General features: G+C 37.3%; 1 protein-coding gene across 2 annotated transcripts in view; it reads right to left on the bottom strand.

Moving 5' to 3' along the window:
* The window catches only part of VPS35 (VPS35 retromer complex component), a 30,470-nt gene that overhangs the window by 6,611 nt on the left and 1,907 nt on the right, over positions 1–21,952 (bottom strand). For both annotated transcript variants that reach the window (XM_050773422.1, XM_050773421.1), the window contains exons 2-13: positions 17,811–17,909; positions 16,372–16,468; positions 15,665–15,788; positions 14,980–15,162; positions 13,265–13,478; positions 11,630–11,713; positions 10,910–11,019; positions 8,599–8,695; positions 8,349–8,497; positions 6,301–6,508; positions 5,741–5,896; positions 3,004–3,126 (exon numbers count right to left, since the gene is read on the bottom strand). In XM_050773422.1, the coding sequence (XP_050629379.1) occupies positions 3,004–3,126; positions 5,741–5,896; positions 6,301–6,508; positions 8,349–8,497; positions 8,599–8,695; positions 10,910–11,019; positions 11,630–11,713; positions 13,265–13,478; positions 14,980–15,162; positions 15,665–15,788; positions 16,372–16,468; positions 17,811–17,825 (1,560 nt within the window). In that variant the 5' untranslated portion in view covers positions 17,826–17,909. The remainder of the gene's footprint in view (positions 1–3,003; positions 3,127–5,740; positions 5,897–6,300; positions 6,509–8,348; positions 8,498–8,598; positions 8,696–10,909; positions 11,020–11,629; positions 11,714–13,264; positions 13,479–14,979; positions 15,163–15,664; positions 15,789–16,371; positions 16,469–17,810; positions 17,910–21,952) is intronic.

Here is a 21,952-nt window from a genome sequence, read left to right as displayed (position 1 = left end):
AAAAGAATAATCATAACTCACTACAGCCTCCAACTTCTGGGCTCAAACTGTCCTCCTGCCCTAGCCTCTTATTTTTGAGATGGAGTCTCACTTTGTCGCCCAGGCTGGAGTGCAGTGGCGCAATCTCGGCTTACTGCAACCTCTGCCTCCCGGGTTCAAGTTATTCTCCTGCCTCAGCTTCCCGAGTAGCTGGGATAACAGGGATGTGCCCTCACGCCTGGCTAATTTTTGTATTTTTACTAGAGACGGGGTTTCACCATGTTGGCCAGGCTGGTCTCAAACTCCTGATCTCAGATGATCCACCCACCTCGGCCTCCCAAAGTGCTAGGATTACAAGTATGAGCCACCACACCCAGCCCTGCCCTAGCCTCTTGAGTAGGTAGGACTACAGGCATGTACCACCACACCTGGCTAATTTTTAAATTTTCTTTTCTTTTTTTTAGACGGAGTTTCACTCTTGCCCAGGCTGAAGTGCAATGGCGCGATCTTGGCTCACCGCAACCTCTGCATCCCGGGTTCAAGTGATTCTCCTGCCTCAGTCTCCCGAGTAGCTGGGACTATAGGCATGCGCCACCACGCCCAGCTAATTTTGTATTTTTAGTAGAGACGGGGTTTCTCCGTGTTGGTCAGGATGGTCTCGAACTCTGACCTTAGGTGAACCACCTGCCTCGCCCTCCCAAAGTGCTGGGATTACAGGTGTGAGTCACCACAATCGGCCTTTTTATTTTTTAATAGAGATTGGGTCTTGCTATGTTACCCAGGCTGGGTGAATTCAACTTAAAAAACAATTCTACATATAAATGAAGTCATGCAGTATTTGCCTTTCCGTGTTTGGCTTATTTCACTTAGAATAATGTCCTCCAGATTAATCCCTATTGTCATAAATGGCAAGATTTTCTTCATTTCTATAGCTGAATATTATTCTACTATGTAAAGAATGTATGTACATATATACACACACACACACACGTATATACACACACATATATACAAAACACAATTTCTTTACTCGTCTATCGATGGACACTAAGGTTGTTTCCGTATCTCAGCCATTGTGAATAATGCTGCAATAAACATGGGAGTGCAGATATCTCTTTGAGATACTGATTTCCTTTCCTTTGAATACATAACCAGATGTGGGACTGCAGGGTCACATGGTAGTTCTAGTTTCAGTTTTTTGAGGAACCTCCATACCGTTTTCCATAATGGCTATACTAATTTATATTCCCACCAATAATAAACAGGGTTCCCATTTCTCTACATCTTTGCCAACACTTGATTTTCTGTCCTTTTGGTAACAGTTATTCTGACAGATATGCGGTAATATCTCATAGTGGTTTTGATTTGCATTTTCCTGATAAATGATGTCGAACATCTGTTCATATACCAGTTGGCCATCTGTATGTCTCCTTTGGAAAAATGTCTATTCAGATCCTTTGCTCATTTTTAAATCAAGTTATTCATTTGTTTGCTACTGAGTTGCATTCTATATATATTTTGGATACTGACCACTTTTCAGATGTACAGTTTGCAAATATTCTCCCCCATTCCATTGGCTGTCTCTTCACTCTGCTGATTGTTTCCTTTGTTGTACAGAAGCTTTTTAGTTTAATAGACTCCCACTTGCTTATTTTTGCTTTGATTGCCTAGATTTTTGGTTTCACATCCAAAAAATCACTGACCAATGAAAAGGAGGTTTTTACCTATGTTTTCTTCTAGGAGCTTTATGGTTTCAGGTCTTTAATCCATTTTGAGTTCATTATTATATATGGTACAAGATGAGAGTCTAATTCCATTCTTTTGCATGTGGATATCCAACTTTCCCAATACTATTTATTGAAGACACCATCCTTTTCTCCTTTGTGTATTCTTGGTGTCCTTATCAAAGATTAGTTTATTGCACATGTATGGGTTTATTTCTAGACTCTCTATTCTGTTCCGTTGGTCTATGTGTCTGTTTTTACGCCAGTACCATATTGGCACACTGTCTTAATTACTATGGCTTTTTAATGTAGGCTGGTTGCTATTTTTATTGTTATATTTACAAATTTCTATCCGTAAATGCTGGTAAAGAGTGAATGATAAGCTGGCCTAATACAAATTGGCCAAAAGTTGCTGTTTCATGCTGGTAGGTCTACTTAATACATCCTTTTTTCTCTATTATGAGAAAATCAAGTCCCTACTGAGGCCAGGTGTGGTGGCTCACACCTACAATCCTAGCACTTGGAGAGGCTGAGGCAGGAGGATCACTTGAGGCCACAAGTTCGAGACCAGCTGATCAACATGGCAAGACCCTGTCTCTACTAAAAATACAAAAATTAGCTGAGCATGGTGGTGCACACCTGTAATCCCAGCTACTTAGGAGGCTGACACACAAGAATCGCTTGAACCCAGGAGGTGGAGGTTGCAATGAGCCAAGACTGAGCCACTGCACTCCAGCTGGGGGACAGAATGAGACCCTATCTCAAAACAAACAAACAAACAAAATTAAGTTACTGAGGTTGTTCCTTAACATTAACCTGACTGTCCAACTTTCAGGTACATGAGCTTGAGGTATTTTCTTCAAAACTACACCGTGAAGACTCAAGCCATGATTCTGGTTTGAGGAAGAAAAAACCTCATAAAAAGTTGCCCACAACTCATGATATTATTCAATTATATGCCTTTAGAGAGAAATGACTGCAATGCTAGACCCTCTCCTTAGGTTTTAAAGCTAACCTGAATTAGAACTTAGGAAAGAGTTTCAGCATAAATTCACACTGCTTTAATCTTGCATTTCTAAGTGCTTTTTATGTGATCCCTCATTTAGTATGTGATCCACCAACATCACCATTAGGAACACTTAGCACAGGATAAGTAACAAATACAGAGTTGCCAAAAATGGGATTTTATTATACCACTGTCTATTTTTGTATGTTTGAAATTTTTTATAACATAAAACACACACACACTCAGAGTGATGAAAAAGGAAAAAAGTGCCTAAATACGTAAAAGTAAACTCACCACTTTAGAATTCTCTTTGTATCGAAAAGCCAGCTGGTAAGCTGCAAATACCAATGGTGGCAATGTGAAGCGAATCCGCTGATTTCCACCAGCTCCAAAATGTTTTCGTGCTGTGTTCAAAATCTGACACAAAAGCATTAAAGAAAAAAAATTTCCAAACTATGATTAATCATTTGTGAAATAAATGTGGGCTCTAATCATCACTGCTAACATTTTGTGAATATATACAATGTACCACAGTTTATGGTAGGCAATTTATATATTTCTTATCTCCTCAAGTTGTCACAACAATTCAGAGACAGATACAATTCCATTTCACAAATGGGGAAGTATGAGTTTCAGAGAGGTTGTATAACCTGCCCAAGGTAGTGAGTTAGAAGCAAAGATATATTTAAATATATTTTCATATACACACATGCAAAGTATGCTGCATTGATAAAGAATGTAGGCTCTGGCCAGATGTGGTGACTCATGTGTGTAATCCCAGCACTTTGGGAGGCCAAAGGTGGACAGATAAGTTGAGGTCAGTAGTTCGAGACCAGCCTGGCCAACATAGGTAAACCCCGTCTCTACTGAAAATACAAAAATTAGCTGGGCATGGTGGCGCACACCTGTTATCTCAGCTACTCGGGAGGCTGAGGCAGGAGAATTGCTTGAACCCAGGAGATGGAGGTTGCAGTAGGCTGGGATCATGCCACTGCACTCCAGCCTGGGTGACAGAGCAAGATTCCATCTCAAAAAAAAAAGAGAAAAAAAGAAGGCTGTGAAGACACTCAGAGACTCACATTTAAAAGTAAATTCTAATACTTGTTATATGTGTGGCTTTGGGCAAATTATTTACCTTCTCTTAGCCACAAGTTTCTGTAAACTCCTAGGGTTGTTGGGAAGATCAAGTGACACGTGAGGTTTCACCACTACTTAGCACAAGGCATACGCTCAGTAATATTAACTATTACTATGATACAAAACAACTATATGCATATTACTGGTACATCATACCTCCTCATTCCAAAAAATATTAAGACCGAAAAGGCTAATATACTTTAAAAGAGCTACTTGTGAAATATTCCATGAATTCTGTGTTTTTCTTGGATTTTTTTTCTGAAATGGTACAACATATAGCCAATTCAGAAAAATTACAAGAAAAAGAGTTTATAAAATGTTTTTAATGTGTGTGACACAATGACATTCAGATTTTGTGAAATTCCTGATATGGCAGATGAATAAGAGAATGCATTTTCCCTCGGGCAGTCAGAGCTAATGACCCTATTATTAAAGATCGTTATACATGGGAATAACCAATCAGCCACATGCAGAAGGCATACTTTTTTTTGAGACAGAGTTTCACTCTTGTTGCCCAGGCTGGAGTGCAATGGCGTGATATCCACTCACTGCAACTTCCACCTCCCAGGTTCAAGTGATTCTCCTGTCTCAGTCTCCCAAGCAGGTGGGATTACAGGTGCCTACCACCATGCCTGGCTAGTTTTTTGTATTTTTAGTAGAGATGGGGTTTCACTGTGTTGGCCACGCTGGTCTTGAACTCCAGATCTCAGGTGATCCATCCACCTCAGTCTCACCTCAGTCTCCCAAAGTGCTAGGATTATAGGTGCGAGCCACCATGCCCAGCGGGAAGGCATACTTTCTAACTACTACATTTGCTATGCAATAGAAAATGAAAACACACAGACACACACAATCTCACACAGAAACTTAAGGGAAACAGTTAAAATACTCAGTCACTTGTACAGATTACATAGCTCACAGAGCACAATACCACAGTCCTGGAATGTTTGCTACTAAGCCAAGACAAAGACCATCACACTATCAACAGCAGTCAGCCTCTTATTTCACACTGATTATGAAGAAGTACAGGAGTGTCAACTACAATGAAGAAAGTCAACAGAAAGATATAAAACAGTCAGGACATCCTCAAGCACATGTCTTTTTCATCATAGCAGCCTAACAGCCTTATGCATCCAAGAATGGTTAAACTACTTTGCCCAAACAATAATTAAGCAGCCAACCGTGCTAACCCTTCACTAAAATAAATTCTCTATCTAGTATCGATCACTGATACCCCTACTCAGGCAACATGCTTTATCCATTTCACAAAGTTTCCCTGTGGACTAATAATAAAGAGAACCTCATGTGATTGTTCTTTATCAGAAAAAAAAAGTTAAGAAAAAGGCAAAATGAATTTTAAAACCTCTCATCAAAAAACAAAAACTCACATTTTCAATGTGACAAATGTAATTTATACTTGCAAATTTGGAAAAGTAAAATTAAATGTAAGAATTGTATTTCTTATAAAGTTTATTATAAGCAATACATAGTTCAGAAAAAAATCAACATGGAATAATTATGGGCACTCAAGTAAAAGAAGAGACTTTTTTGTAATTCTCAGATAATCTTCAAAAGAAATCAGAGCAACTGAATTATTACTCACATGCTCCAGAAGTTTACAATTATGTTTATATATAAAGTAAAAGCCCACAGACACTATGCATCTCTTTTTTTTTTTTGAGACAGAGTCTCGCTCTGCTGCCCAGACTGGAGTGCAGTGGCGCAATCTCAGCTCACTGCAATCTCCGCCTCCCGGGTTCAAGTCAATCTTTGATTCAGTTGCAATTCCTTCAAAACCGTCTAAGACCAGAAGGTGAATTAAACCATTTTAAGCACTTCAACATGTGATTTCACTAGGACCTGATACAGGGTTATAGTAAGAGTAAACTCATACCAAGTACTGCTGGTCAGGGTCCTCAGAGCGCAGCAGATGAATGAAGCGGCCCACAAGGCTCTGCTCATCAGCAAAGTCTTCTGGATCAGGGTCCTCTACAGGCTGATCTGGCTGATCTTGAATCAATGTGGATACCAAATTCATGATGGAATCCACCTGTAACATGTGAGGCACAAGAAACCCACTGACGTGAAACCATTGGCATATAAAGCCACTGTCAAAAGTGTTTCCAGTTATAAAGTTACAATACAGTATCAACAAGATATTCATTTTTTGGATAGAAAGTCGATACACATGTATGTCATACACACATATACAGACAAAAGTCTGGACAGATATGCACAAAATGTTAATTAACAGTGGTTATTCTCTATCTGGTGGAATTATAAATGTTTTATAATTCTTTATACATCTCCAATTTTCTAATTTATATAATGAATAAGTTACTTGTACATTTTCTTTAGTATTGAATTACCCTCCCCTCCCATCTCAGGTATCTAGGTCCATAGTCTAAAATTGTAACACTGTTTCCCTAAAATAGCATGGAGGTATCCTCTTACCTGGTCTTGAGAGACAATTTCTGTGTTATAATCCAGAACGTTACTAAGCACATAACAACTCATGCTCTTTCTGGACTCATAGTCAAAGTACTCAAAGAGTGGGTGAAAATGTTTTAATTTCAAGACTGTTAAAATATTGTTGTAAGTGTCAACTGGTATTTTCAAAAGTCTGGTGAGTTCCTTTGAAACTGCACTACTGGTAGCAATACTACAAAAAGAAAAACAGAAGTCTTAATGAACAAAATTAACTTTCTCTATGCACAAATAGCACTTGTTCCATAAGAATTTGAAATTTTTCATTACACATTAAAGGAAATGGGTCAGGTGAATCATACCACCACAGAAGACTGTAACAACCTCCTTTCAAGAGGATAAAAAATGCCTATCTAAACATAAATATATATATTCATCTATTATTTTTCTGTTGATATAAAACTAGAAACAGTTTCCAACTCATGAACAGATGGTATAGCTGGAGTTAAGATGACTGTCTAGAATTCGATGACATTTCTAAGGGAAGTATTTTAAGTGGTAGTTTGGTTCCCAGGGGGCAGCCAACAAGTATTGTATATTCACGATGAAAATAAATAGGAAAAAAAATCCATGCAAAACCAGCAATTTGACACAATAGAAAAATATATAAACTATTTCTTCTGCATCAGATGTTGGTGATTAAGGAAAAGCAGGCTGACTGACTTAGGTAGTGGTTAGTAAAAGCATTCTGTAGATACTGAGGCATATTGGGGCATTTATTACAACCTCTTTAGAGGTTGTTATTTCCAATGATTTTGTCTATTTTTACTTTAAAATTCACTTGGGGAGAAAGACATAGATACATCATTTAGTTTTTTTTTATTTAAATTTTTTTAATTTTTAATTTTATTTTTTATTAGAGACAGGGTCTCGCTCTGTTGCCCAGGCTGTTCTCAAACTCCTGGGCTCAAGTGATTCTCCCAACTCAGCCTCCTGAATAGCTGGGATGACAGGTGCAAGCCACCACACCTGGCACATCATTTAATTTTCACTCACACTTATTCCATATCTGAACTTGTTTTCCGTTCGCACACACACAAAACCAAAATGACTAAAAGAAAAAGGGTAACACAAACGGAGGAAAAAAAGAGTAAATTTTCTTGATGCAGGTAAACCACTAGAAGGGAGATAGAAAGGAGGAACATGACATGAGGTAAAATTCTCAAGAATATGGGCGGGGGAGGCAGGCCTGGCTTGAACCAAGTCCAGAGCATTGGGGAATGGGGCAGGAAGGGAACTGCGGGGGAAGGTAACAGGATCCGAGCTGCCCACAGTGGCCACGACAGGACGCCACAGGTCTAGGACAGAACAGCTGAGGAGGCTTCAAGTTGGAAACAGGACTGTTCATACTTCCTTGAAGGTATCAAAATCAAAGCTCAAAATAGAAAAGATATTTAAACCAATTTAATTCTGCACCTTAAATACACATACACCCTTCATTTTTCACCATGTGCTCATTCGTAGGAAAACACCTCTTATGGAAATAAATACTGCCTGAGAAAGTTTCCTTACCAGTTTAGGAAGTCATTCACATACAGCAAGCTCGTCCAACCCGCAGCCCACAGGCTGCATGCAGCCCAGCATGGCTTTGAATGCAGCCCAACACAAATTTGTAAGCCTTCTTAAAACATTATCAGTTTTTTGCGACTTTTTTTAAAGCTCATCAGCTATTGTTAGTGATAGTGTATTTTATGTGTGGCCCAAGAGAATGTTTCTTCCAATGTGGCCCAGGGAAGCCAAAAGACTGGATGCCCCTGATACACAGAAAGGGATCCAAATTGGAGTCACTGGTCCCTGAAGACTGCCTATGGTCCATAGGTACCACAATTTCATTAATATACACAACCAAGTAATTGGTCACCACTTTCTGCCCCTAGTAGTGCTAAGCATGACAATCTTAATGCATGATTAAAACAAGACAAATGCCAGCAGTTCAAAAAACAATTGAGAAAGAAAAGCAAATCTAGGAAAAAAGTGTCTTTATGAGGATTTTTACAAAAATGTAACTGACTTACTGTTCAAGGTTGAGCTTATTGAATATCTCCACTGTTGTTTCTAGAACTTTATCAACATAGTCCACACGATCAGGGTAACATTTCATGGCAAGATTAATGAGAGAGACTTGTAAAGATACAACATCCTCTGAAGGCATGTCTTGTCTAGACTGGAATGTTTAGAAAACCATACAATTTATTTTAAACAACTGTAAAAGGAAGGCAGAAAAGTTTCAAAATTTTGAGAACTTAGGAGAAATGCTACACAAACCTGTATCACTGTAGCCACCTGCTGTGAAAATATATCAAAAAGTTTAATATCCGCTGGGATTCCAGGTCCATCTTCACGGTGAGCAAATAAAGCTAATCTAAAAAAAAAAACAAAACCCCTTTATTTTAAAAGATACAGGGTTTGGGTAGTGAGATCATGGATGACATCTTATTCTTTATTGCTTTTCTATATTTTGTATGAGCCCAAAAGGCTTGTTTTTTTAGACAGAGTCTCACTCTGTCGGCTAGGCTGGAGTGCAGTTGTGTACTCTCAGCTCAATGAAACCTCCACCTGCTGGGCTCAAGCTATCCTCCTCCCACCTAGGCCTCCTGAGTAGCTGGGGCTAACAGCATGTGCAACCACGCCCAGCTAATTTTTGTGCTTTCTGTAGTGATAGGGTTTCACCATGTTGCCCAGGGTGGTACTAACCTGGACTCCAGCAAGCCTCCCTCCTTGGCCTCCCAAAGTGCTGGGATTACAGATGTAAGCCACCACACCCGGCCTCCTCAATTCATTTTTAACTAAACAGTTTTGCCAGTGCAACCTTTTTTCTTCAGCATTCTTATTTCATACTATACTAAGTAGATTTTCAACAAGATAATTCTCTCAAACTCTTTGCAGCATAATTAAGTAGATATGGACAGAAATGCATTAAAGTGACCAATGTATTCAACAACCATGATTCAAATAAATAATCTTTAAAAAATAAAAGTACATAGACTATTTTAAGATACTGCATTTTTACTAAAGTTTGAAATACAACTAAGTCTAAAATTCATAAAATTAACTTTTATTTCCCTCATCTTAAATTACTCAAAAATAATGTCTGTTTCATTATCATTATCTGTTTGTCACAGTCACAACTACATCCACATTTTGTTACGCCCAGAAGCATCACTACTGACAGAGATGGGTAAGTGACATTACAGGCAACACAGGAAAATCCAGTCACTAGCTTCCTTTAAGAGGGGGCCCAATCAGTATGGGATTTTTGCTGCCCAGGATCGAGCTGATAATTTGGAAAATTTTGTAATCTAAATTCTCAGACTTTAAAATGAATAACTTAGTTTTTCAAAAAACATACAAAAGGTATCTGCAGAAATAAATCTTCACTTAGGTTTCTGGTTTCATGACAATGCTTACAAGTAGTAGGACAGACATTCTGTACTACTACACAACATGGCTGCAAAAACGTCACCCATTGGCCAAACACAGTGGCTCACATCTGTAATCCCAGCACTTCAGGAAGCGGAGGCAGGCTGATCATTTGAGCTCAGGAGTTTGAGACCAGCCTGGCCAACCTGGCAAAACCCCGTCTCTACTAAAAATACAAAAATTAGCCGGGCATGGTGGTACATGTCTGTAATCCCAGCTACTCGGGAAGCTGAGACACTAGAACCCCTTGAACCCAGGAGTTGGAAGTTGCAGTGAGCCAAGATAGCACCACTGCACTCTAGCTTGGGTGACGGAGTGGGACTCTGTCTAAAAAAAAAAAAAAAAAAACTAAGAAAATAAAACTTAAAGTGGATGTACTAAACATATTTGATACTTAAAATTTTTTCTTTAAGAAAATGTGGGCCGGGCGCAGTGGCTCAAGCCTGTAATCCCAGCACTTTGGGAGGCCAAGACGGGTGCATCACGAGGTCAGGAGATCGAGACCATCCTGGCTAACACGGTGAAATCCCATCTCTACTAAAAAATACAGAAAACTAGCCAGGCGAGGTGGCGGGCGCCTGTAGTCCCAGCTACTCGGGAGGCTGAGGCAGGAGAATGGCGTGAACCTGGGAGGTGGAGCATGCAGTGAGCTGAGATCCGGCCACTGCACTCCAGCCTGGGAGACACAGAGAGACTCCGTCTCAAAAAAAAAAAAAAAAGAAAAAAGAAAACGTGATGATAGAGTGATTACTTGAACATTTCCAATCATCTGTATCTTATGGCTACTCTAAACCAAATGAGTTCCCACTGCAAGATACTTACATCACAGTAAAAAACAAATTTTGTTCTTCAATATGATCTCTGGATTTGTACAATTTAAAAAAAAAAAGTCTGCACAACGTCTTTAAATGGCAATTAAACACACAGAATAAACATCTGATCTTCATGTCTCCTGCACATTTAAGTTAAGCCTCTTTCGTGTCTAACCAAGGCAAGTACCTAGTACTCATACTCACAAAGCTACACTATTTATAGTATAATTAAATTAAGATCATTGTTTTGATAAAGATGTAACAGAGACAAATAATTCAAAAAATGTTTAAAATTCATTATTGTCAAGTCCGAGCATGTATCCTCCAGTGTTGGAAGGTCTTACCTATCAATTAAAGCAATGATTATGTTTTTCACATTTACATTCTGGTGTAACTCAGCACAGGCCCGAAGAAAAGGATTCAAAGTCTGGAGGTGAAATTCATCAGGGAAAACCTGAAAATCAAATGATCAATACAAGTAAAAGTATTTCACATAATATTCTGAACTCATATGGTAAAGTTCACATTTGTGGGGGAAAAAACACTGTAATCTTATACAACTAAATTTGAACACATTACTTCTGAACCTCTCTACTAAACATAAGCTCAGACAGAAATAGTCCAATAAACAAAGTGCACCTACAATTAAACTAAAGCTACAGAGACCGAGAAAACTCAGATGACTCATTCCTACAGTTTGGAGGAAAACAAACCACATTGATACAAAGACCAAGTTATAAGCCGGAAACAGAAAATCCCTGTTTTTAAATTATTTTTAGAAGAAACAAGATTACATGAAAAAAAATTTTTTTTTAATTATTTTAAGTTTTTATAGAAATGGCATCTTGCTATGTTGCCCAGGCTGGTTTTGAACTCCTGGCCTCAAGAGATCCTCCCACCTTGAACTCAGAAAGTGCTGGGATTACAGGTGTGAGTCACCACGCCCAGCAAGGAAAATTCTTTATTCAGGAAAGCTTATTTCCTATTCCTTCAAAATTTTTTCAAAACAAACTTAACGAAAGATAAAATAGGTCATTTTAAAAAAATGACATGTTCCCACCTACCTGAATAATACACTCCATGAGATATTCTTGAGCCAAAGCATCCCTACAGTTTACAACTTGCTCCAATATGCCAGTCAAAACAATCTAAAAGAGAAAAAAACACACATAAGGGTTAAAATCTGTTTTCAAACTCTTAAGCCATTCCTCTAGCAACTCATTTGAACTACTAACTTGAAAATCATATTTGAGATTTTTCTCACCAAGACTTCACTTCTAATCTTTAAAAGCTATTTTCTTTTTGAGACAAGGTCTTGTTCTGTTGCCCAGGCTGGAGTGCAGTGGCAAAATCTCCACTCGATGCAACGTCCACCTCCTGGGCTCAAGCCATTCTCCCACCTCAAGCCTCCTGAGTAGCTGGGACTCCAGGTACATTCCGCCATGCCCAGCTAATTTTGGTAATTTTTGTAGAGATGGGGTCTCTCTATGGTGCTCAGGTTTGTCTCAAACTCCTGGACTCAAGTGATCCATCTGCCTTTGCCTCTCAAAAGTGAGCTTTTTTCTTCATGGCTTGTGCTTGTGCATCCTCAGAAATCTTTGTCTAATCCCAGGTCATAAAGATTTCCTCTGTGTTTTCTTCTAACAGTTTTAGGTTCTATATTTAGGTCTCTGATAGATTTTGTTTTTTCTGTACGGTATAAGGGATGAGGGTCAAGGTTCAGGGTTTTTTGTTGTTTGCATATAAACATCAAATTGTTCCAGAATCACTTGCTGAAAAGGTTGCCTTTGTACTTTTATCAAAACTAACTGATCATAAATATCTGGGTCTATTATGGATTGTCTAGTGAGAGATCGGTAAACTGAGCTGCTGCTTGTTTTTACAAATAAAGTTTTACTGGAACACAGCCATGCCCGTTCACTTCCATATTGTCTGTGGCTGCTTTTGCACCATATCTGCAGTGTTAGTAGTTGTAGACCAGGGGTGTCCAATCGTTTGGTTTGAAGAAGAATTAGAAGAATTGTCTTGGGCCATACGTAAAATACACTAATAACAGAAGATGAGCTTTTAAAAAAAAAAAAAAAAAAAAAAAGCAAAAAATCTCATGTTTTAAAGTTTACAAACTTGTGTTGGGCCACGTTCCAAGCTGCCCTGGGCCGCAGGTTGGATAAGCTTGTTGTAAGGCATACGTCTTGCAAAGCCAAAAACCATTTATTATTTGGTCCCTCACAGGTAAAGTTTGCCATTCCCTGTTTTATTCTCCTCCATTGATTTGTGTGTCTATCCTTTTCACCAATACCACACAGGCTCTCACTGTAGCTTTAGAGTAAATCATGAATTCAGATAGTCTGGGTCTTTCAACTTGTTCTTCCTTTTCAAATTTGTTGTAGCTGTTCCAGGTTCTTTGTTTCCTCATATAAACTTCAGAATCAGCTTCTTAATTTCTACAAAAGTCTGCTGGGATTTTGTCTGAGATTACATTGGATCTATAGATCAATTTTTTTTAATGCTATCTTGACAATATTAAGTCTTCCAATCCACAAACATTGCATATATATCTTTCCATTTAAGTCTTCTTCAATAAAGGCCATTTTAAGATGTTTTTCAATGTACTATTACGTAACAAAAATATTCTGATTTTAAAAATCAGATTTCATTTTATCTCAGAACTTAAGAAGAGGTAACAAAAAGATATAAACCTGTTTGTAACGTTCCACATTTACACCTTCCAACTGACTGAGGCGCACCAAATTTGTTCCCACTAAAATTCTCAATTCTTGTCTTTCTCGTTCTCTTTTTTCTCTATCTCGGCTATGTCCCTGATGCTGCATTCGCACCCAGAGTTTGTTCATTTCTGCAAAGTTGAGTAGTACAAAATCCATGGAATCACTGATGTCACCAGTTGTTTCTTCGCTGCAAAGAAACAGAAAAGTCTTTACACAGTATTTACAGAACCAACTTACTATATCCCTCTCCTTTGTGCAGTTCCTACTTATCTCTGTAGTACACCAATGCTTTATAAAAAATCACTTTCAACTTCATTGGCTTAGTGTTAAATTTCAAAGGGAACAGACTCTAGGGTAAAAAGTACCATGGAAAGGACACTATAAATTTAAAGGGCAAATTACTTTCCCCAACTCTGTATCTGGAGTTGGGCCAACTGGACGTGCTCTTATGGCAAATTCCTTAATTCAAAAGGCTAGAAGGATGGACATGGTGGCTCATGTCTGTAATCCAGTGCTTTGGGAGGCCAAAGCAGGAAGATCGCTTTAGGCCAGGAGTTTAAAACCTGCCTGGGCAACATAATGAGACCTCACCCCTACAAACCAAAACCAAAAACAAAACGCTAAAAATTTCAACACTTATGGTGTATTGCTAACTACATCATCTTACTGTTGAATATTTTGTTTTTAATTGGAATGTAAGTTTTGTGAGGGAAGAGACCATGGATTTCCTGCTTTATTTTTCTACGTCTCCTAGGATGGAGACTTCGGCAGCTTTCAAAAATTTTTATTGATTGCCTAATTAAATGCTCAAAATGGACAGTCAAAACATAATAAAGCAAATAACTTCATTCATTTCTCTACACTGTTAATTTTTTATCTTTTCTGTACTGTTTAAAAAGAAATTGATGCAGATATATTAAAAACCATTGAATTGTACATCTCAGAAATAAATGATTTTTTTTTTAAAAAAACAAAATCTGTTGGAGCAAACTGGAAAAAGATTAAAAATTTAAAAAAGAAAATAAATGAATAAACTTTTTTAAAAAGGAATGAAGTTCTTTAATCTGAGGACCTGTCATGTGAACAGCTTACCCCACTGAAGACCACAGTTGGCTGACCATCTGCCCCTGCTGTGGGATAAAAGTACAGTAGACTTTGATGCTAGAATACTGATTACACAAGAGAAACGAGTGTCTCTGAATGGCTTTTATTATTTCTCTTCTGGAGTTAATAGGTAACTTGTAACAGATAACTCAAATCACTTATATTCCAAGGTAACTAGCAGTCTATAAATTATAAAAACTGATAGACATTAAAGGAACAATTATGAAATCCAGCGGGCTCACACTTTATTATTTCATTACAAATTCAATTTCCAAATTAACCCTCTTAAAAAAATTGTATTTTCAAAGAATATTTAATGTAGTGCAAAAATGCTCAATTACATTAACTGAAAAAAGCAGGTCCTAAAAATCCAAAGATAAAATTTGCATAAGAGGACATTGTAGAGCATGCTACATATACTGAGGAGTTCTATATTACAAAGGAAATCTCTATACAAATGCTACCTAAATGGCTGACTGGGTGGAAGAATTATTCATACTTACTTTCTGTACATGTTTCCATGCTTTTATACATTCTACAATGAAAAAAATGCTGCAACAAAATCAAGAAAGAAAGTCACTTACTCTGTTGGCTCTCCTTCATCAGGTAAGATATTTCTGGTACACTGAAGAAGGTAATTTCGAAGAAACAGACCCCTCAAGGGATGCTGCACACCACGGCACATTTCTACCAAATCTTTCAAAATATCCTTCCTGGACTGAGGAAATGACTTGACATATACAACTCCAACTGTGATCAAAAGGTAACTAGGAGAAGTATGAAGAAATGCTGATTATAAATAAAATATTCAAATCAAGAACTTATTTCCAAACACATTGAACAAAATATTAAATAAAGATAGGAACCATGTTGTTTTCTCCTGCATGACAAGGAAAATATCTGATTTAAAATATAACCACTGATCTCTAAAAATACATACACACACACACTTATACTGTACATACACAACATAGATATTACTTTTAAACATATTAGGAAGAGAACAATTATATTAATTTTTCTAACAGTCAAGACATTAAACAAAATAGCAAGCATGTACATTTTTTCTATTTCTAAAATTCCTCAAATATCTACATAAAACGTAAATCTAGTTACTCTAAAAACAAATAAGAGAGTATCTACCAAAATGTTAATCTCTATTTGTTAAGAAATTACCCTTAAAACTTTTTCTTAAGCTGATAATCATAAAGGACATAACATAAAGTGGGAAATACAGACACAAAAGTCCTCTGATTTGTTATTACTTACAGCCTTGGGATAATGTTTCCAGCATACTGTACAAGTTCATAGAGATCTGCCACTTTCCTTCCTTTAGCAAACTCATCTGTCAGGTAGACCTCCAAGTAGTGCAGTTCATCAGAAATGGCCATATCTTTTAATTATGATTAAGGACTAAAAATAAAGATAAGCCAACCTAAGCAAAACTTTGAAACTTGGTGGAGTCATTGAAACTTGGTGGAGTCATTATTAACTACTGGGCAGGTATCTTAAGTTTTAGTCTTTTAAGAGAGTGTTCAAGTGAAGGCAGAATTTTAGTTGGGCTTTTCTTACTTTAAAATAAGGGTTTTAAAGCATGTGTGGTGAAGCAAAGCAGTAAATATAACGGTTACCTGTCAGACTGTTAATGGGTTTTGAAATGGCAAATGATTAAAATTCCTGTCCATTTGAGGCTGCTGCGTAATAATATCTAAGTATTAAAGAACCAACTGCGTCATAGCCTGAATATCCTCATGAAGGGTCTGAAAATTGAGATGCACCGACAACACACTTAAAGACATTGAGGCATAGGAAAGGTGTACTCTCCAAGTGTTTTTCTCACTTAGCACATCTCCATGGAGGAGTGCCAAGTGACTCAGATAAGGAAGTAACTCCAGACAAACTTCATAAAGAACAAACAAAATTATCCTTATCAAGAAAAAGGTATGGTCCAAATGTCTTCAACATTCAAAAGATACAAAGTTCATAGTAGCTCTTTGGTGATAACATAGAAGTCCGGAGTTCCCCAAGCATATTAGAAGCATGTTTTAGAGCATCCATAAGCTTGTTTTTGTCCTACAGAAATACCAAGAGAATAGATGAGAATGCTTAATTTAAATAAACATTTATGTTGGTTGTACAAACTCCTTACATCAAGGACTTGTTACATAGTTTTAAAAGTGTACAGCACTTAAATGATCTTTAACCACATAAAAAAATCAACTTAGATCAGTTCACTTTGCCGTCCCTACTGAAAAAGAAAAAGGTCCATGATACTTAGTAGAGTTCACATAGCTAAGACAGCAAGCTTCTTGATAGAATGTTAATCTTTTCAATCTATAGAGACTAGGAAACTAGCTCCATTCATCACATTTTACCTGCAATTAAAAGAACTGGCATACTGATTCAGGTGAAGGAAGATACTATCCTGACATGGCTTTGTCATGGGTTAAAGACTCTTCAGAGCTGTCTGAAATAACTATTCATGTAAGTTTGCTTTCTTCTTACATATTTCAAACCCTCACAATGCCCATATGTTCCACTTAACTCAGAAATGCAAGCAATTCCTTGAGATAGAGGAAACACTATCCATACCCAGGAAGAGGAAGAAACAAGCAATAGCAAAACCATCTTCTCCATTCCAAGACATTTATTTTTCATTCCCAACTTGTTGGGAATGAAACCAATAAAAGATACAAGAGCATATTACTGTGCTTTGGAAAACATAGTAAGACATTTTACAAAGGTAAGACAGCATCATCTTCATCACAGTAATTTATAGCTTAGAGTACCAACCAATTTGGCTCAATTCCTTATCTTTTAATCCAGAGAATCTACAGTATCTACACAGATTATCTCTTACTTTATCTTTTAGAATATGAAAATATATAAATAAGTGTTAAGTATAATTTTTAAGCTATCTTCTATAATAAATATATCTATTCAGGAAAGAAATTAAAGTTTTCAAGATATTTAGAAAAAAAGCTGAATAATTCAAATGCAAAGCATTTAAATTCATTCATTCAACAAACATTTACAGAGTACCTGTTATACGTTAAGTACTCCTCAGGTCCGAGGTATAGAACCAAGGAGGCTAGTAATTCTGGTCAGACACTGGTGTGGTAATATTACAGTAATGCGTAAATAAAAGGAAAAGCCTCTTGCTCTTATGAGCATGTATTCTAGTAGGGAAGACAGACAATCCCAAACCAAAAATATACATGTGAGTAAGCAGGGCCTCTTTGTTGAAATTGCTCCACACAGTGCTTGAGGAAGATGAGACTGAAGATAGATGCTGGTGGACAGTGAAGATTAGATTTACCAGAAACAGTGGTGCCACCTAACTCTAGAAAACACTGCACATGCTTCCTTAGGAACACACGAACTGCAACTGTGCCTCCCACATTTCCATTCTTACCAGGCATCTCTTCATTTGGAATGACTGGACCTTTACAGCCTGTATGGCTTCATCCAAGAGCTTTTCCTGCTCATCCTGAGGGGACTGCTGTGTTGTAGGCTGAAAAATAAAAAATTCCACTGATGTCTCGAGCACATTCTTCTAGTAAATCTCCGAGCACATTCTTCTAGTAAATATGTTATTTCTATAGTTCTAGCCATAGTCCTTCTCCACGACTATCACAAAAGGATCAATCCAGCTCTATACCTCAGACCCATTTACCAATTATTTTGTTTTTTGTTTTTTGTTTTTTTTGAGATGGAGTCTCACTCTGTGCCCAGGCTGGAGTGCAGTGGTGCGATCTTGGCTCACTGCAAGCTCCACCTCCCAGGTTCAAGCCATTCTCTTGCCTCAGCCTCCCGAGTAGCTGGGACTACAGGCGGCCACCACCATGCCCGGCTAATTTTTTTTGTATTTTTAGTAGAGATGGGGTTTCACCGTGTTAGCCAGGATGGTCTCGATCTCCTGACCTCGTGATCCGCCTGCCTCGACCTCCCAAAGTTCTGGGATTATAGGCATGAGCCACCGCGCCTGGCCCATTTACCAATTATTAACAGCTGCTGCACACAGAGCCATGCCCCATCACTGAAGTTAACAGAATAAGACTGACAAAGGAGAACAGTATGTGTACAGAGAATTGCCTCTCTCTCAGAAACTGACTCAACATTCTTGTAGTAGGCTGACATCAAAGAAACTTGCGGTGGTAGTTCATGGCTGTGTTCTGCTAACACACTCTGAATCAAACCCAGACAAAGCCATCTGACCAATCGAAATCTTGTGATAGGTATAGCCGAAACCAGTCTCTGAAGCCTCTCTTTTCCCCTAGACTACTTATCATCTGCATTTCAGTCTATTCTTAGACAGACTAAGGAACTAGTTTACAAGAACACTGACCAGCCCCTCCTTGGCAATATGTAACAAGACTAAACAGCCTAGAAATAAAATAGCCGAAATTGTTAGTGACTTACAGTAGAAAACAATAAAGAGCACTGCCCTCAAATAGCTTACATCATTTCAAATGTACTGATCTACAGCTACAGTGGACAAAATATGTCTAGACACTCTTCTCTTTCCCATCAGCAAACGTCTGCTTGCAAAATGAATTCAATCTCCCTGCCAAGAAGAATTAACCACTTCTTCAAGTCATATAAACACTGTTTACATCTCCACCACAGCATGCATCACATTATCATTATAAATGATGGTCATTTTTACATCCTTGGGACCCAACACACTGCTTGACACATAATGGGTGCTCCATAAATGTTCACTGCATAAATGAATACACTGGTTTTAGAATGTTTAGATATTTAACAAAAAAATGACTGAATAATTAATGGATGAATAAACAAATTGTGGTACATATATACAATTACAGAATATTATTCAACCATAAAAAGGAATGAAGTATTGCTACATGAACAAACCTAGAAAACATCATGCTAAATGAAAGAAGCTAGACACAAAAAGCCATATGTTGTATGATTCCTCTTAAATGAAATATTCTGTACAGGAACAGAATGTAGACTGCTGATTACCAGGAGGGAGGCTGAGAGGAATAATCGCTTAATGGGTACTGGGTTTCTTTTGGGGGTGGGGAAAATGTTTTAAAACCAAAGGTGGTGATTGTACAGCATTGTGAGCACACTAAATTGTTCACTTTAAAATCGTTAATTTTACGTTATGTCATTTCACTTTTATTTTTTAAAACAATGACTAAAGACAAAATGCCTCTCACACAATGAGTGGAAGAGGTGGAAGGCAAGGACTTACACGTCAACCTGCAAGTAAAATCTAGTCTGTTTCATTAACTAAGAAAAGTAAAACAACATTTCATTTTGAGATCAACAAAGAAACGTGAGTCACATAAAACCCACGTCTGAACTATGCTAGTTCAGAACTAGCATAGTTCAGACGTGGGTTTTCAATTTTCTCTTGTTCTAATTTTGGAAAGAGAAAAATATTAACTGAATAATGAGCAATGCCATGCATCTCCCCTTTTTTCCCATGACTAACTCTAGTAAACTGAGCTCTGCTGCAAGCACTCTTCCTCAGAAGCACAAACAAATTTCAAAGAAAAAGTTAGGTATCTTTTAAACTTCACTTAAAGGGAACATGAATTTATCCCAGCAGAACTATTACCATAAAATGCTAGTTTCAGAGGCAAGGATGACCACCAGCATTTAAAGATTCTGACTTAATGAAATTTACTACTCATCATGGGCTAGTCTTCTCTGAACTTTAGTGAAACCAGGCCATCATTTGGAATATTTTGGCTCCTTATCTCTGGATGCAATAGATTTAATAATAATTTGAATCAATGGATTTCATTAAGTTCAACTGATCCATTTAGAGATAAACAGTGATACACCTGAATTTTTTTTATTTTTCTTTATGATACATCTGGATATTTTAATTAAAAATGACTTACTATAGTGGTAAAATGTACGTAAAATTTACCATTTTAACCACATTTAAATGTGCAGTTCAGTGGCATTAAGTTAAGTACATCCACATTAATGCAGTTACCACCATCTATCTCTAAAACTTTTTATCTTTACAAATGCAAATGGAACTGTAGCCATTAAACTCCCATTCCGATCCCCCAAGCAATCCTACCTTCTTTTCTCTGAGTTTGACTACTCTATATACTTCATATAAGTGAAATCACACAATATTTTTCCTTTTATGTCTCACTTATTTCACTGACTATAATATCTTCAATGTTCATCCATGTTGCAGTATGTGTCAGAATTTCCCTCCTTTTAAAAACGAAATATTTCATTATACATCTATATATATATATACACATACTACATTTTGTTTATCCATTGACATGTAGGTTGTTTCCATCTTTTGGCTGTTGTGTACGATAATTTTTATTACATAGCAAATGAAACAGTGGCTACAAAGAGGTTACAAACAGTTACAAAAACATTTGTATAGAATGACTAGAAAGATTTAGAGATGTACAAACAAAGGAATGCAATTTTAGGAAAATTCTATTTTGTCTCAACTGGGCTTAAAATAGAAATGTAAATACAAAATGTTGAAGATTACAGAATGACTTATTACAAAGTAAGCTACAAATGAAGACATAAAGCTATAGTAATGCAGTCTATTTTTATATATTACTCATAAAACAGTGCAGTTATGCTAGCAACAGCTATTCTAAGGGCTATTCTTGATGCCTTCCTAGGAAGGGTCACATAGAGCCTTAACAATTATAATATGAACACGCTATCATTAAACACAAGTCAATTAACCAATGTTTCCTCAATCATTAAAGTGGTTTTCCATTTGTAAATGACTGTACTTCACAGCTACACGGATCAGAAGAAAATGGAAACCCTACAGAATGGGGATCAAATTAACATTTGTGATTAGGCCCATTTTAGCTTGAGACCCACAAACAGCCCTCTCAAGACTACAGTTATAAGGTGCAGAGCAAAGCAAAGGTCATCATGAACTGATCACTTGGAAAACTACTCTCCATTCAAACAATGTGCTTTTGTTTCCTCTTCTATGAAACAGAGATGAGAGCACCCCCACCACTGTTATGAAGAACAAATGAAACCAAAGCTCAAAAGGTGCCTACTACTTAGTAATAAGCACTTAATAAGTGCTACAATTATTATTCAGTTTAGATACAAATAATTATCTCCACTTACGTCAGAAACCTATTGTGGTTCAATCTCCCTGCTCATATGCTGTAGATGTAATCTGACAGTACAAGGTAAACCAAATGTAACACTCATCTCTTCAAACAAAGATACAGAATATCATGTTAATGAAAGAACTATTTTAAAAATGACAGGGCATACATTGACAACTGAAGTAGAGAGAAATAAGGATGATGAGGGCATAAGAACTTCAAAATGTAATTTGAACACCAAATGGCTCTAACTTCATTTCCAATACATATCCCCAAGAATCCTTTGATGGAGCACACTGAACATTCTGGCTTCATCTATTAGCAATACCTTTTCTTTCCACCTGGAGAATTTCTGTCCACCCTCTTTATAGTCTCAGTTCACGTTACTTCCTGTAGTTCCTCCCAAAATCCCCAGGCAAAACTATCCCTCCATGACCCCAAAGCACTG

Source organism: Macaca thibetana, chromosome 20, assembly GCF_024542745.1.
Source record: "Macaca thibetana thibetana isolate TM-01 chromosome 20, ASM2454274v1, whole genome shotgun sequence".
NCBI classification, from domain to species: Eukaryota; Metazoa; Chordata; class Mammalia; order Primates; family Cercopithecidae; genus Macaca; species Macaca thibetana.
This window is presented reverse-complemented; position numbering and strand designations above follow the sequence as displayed.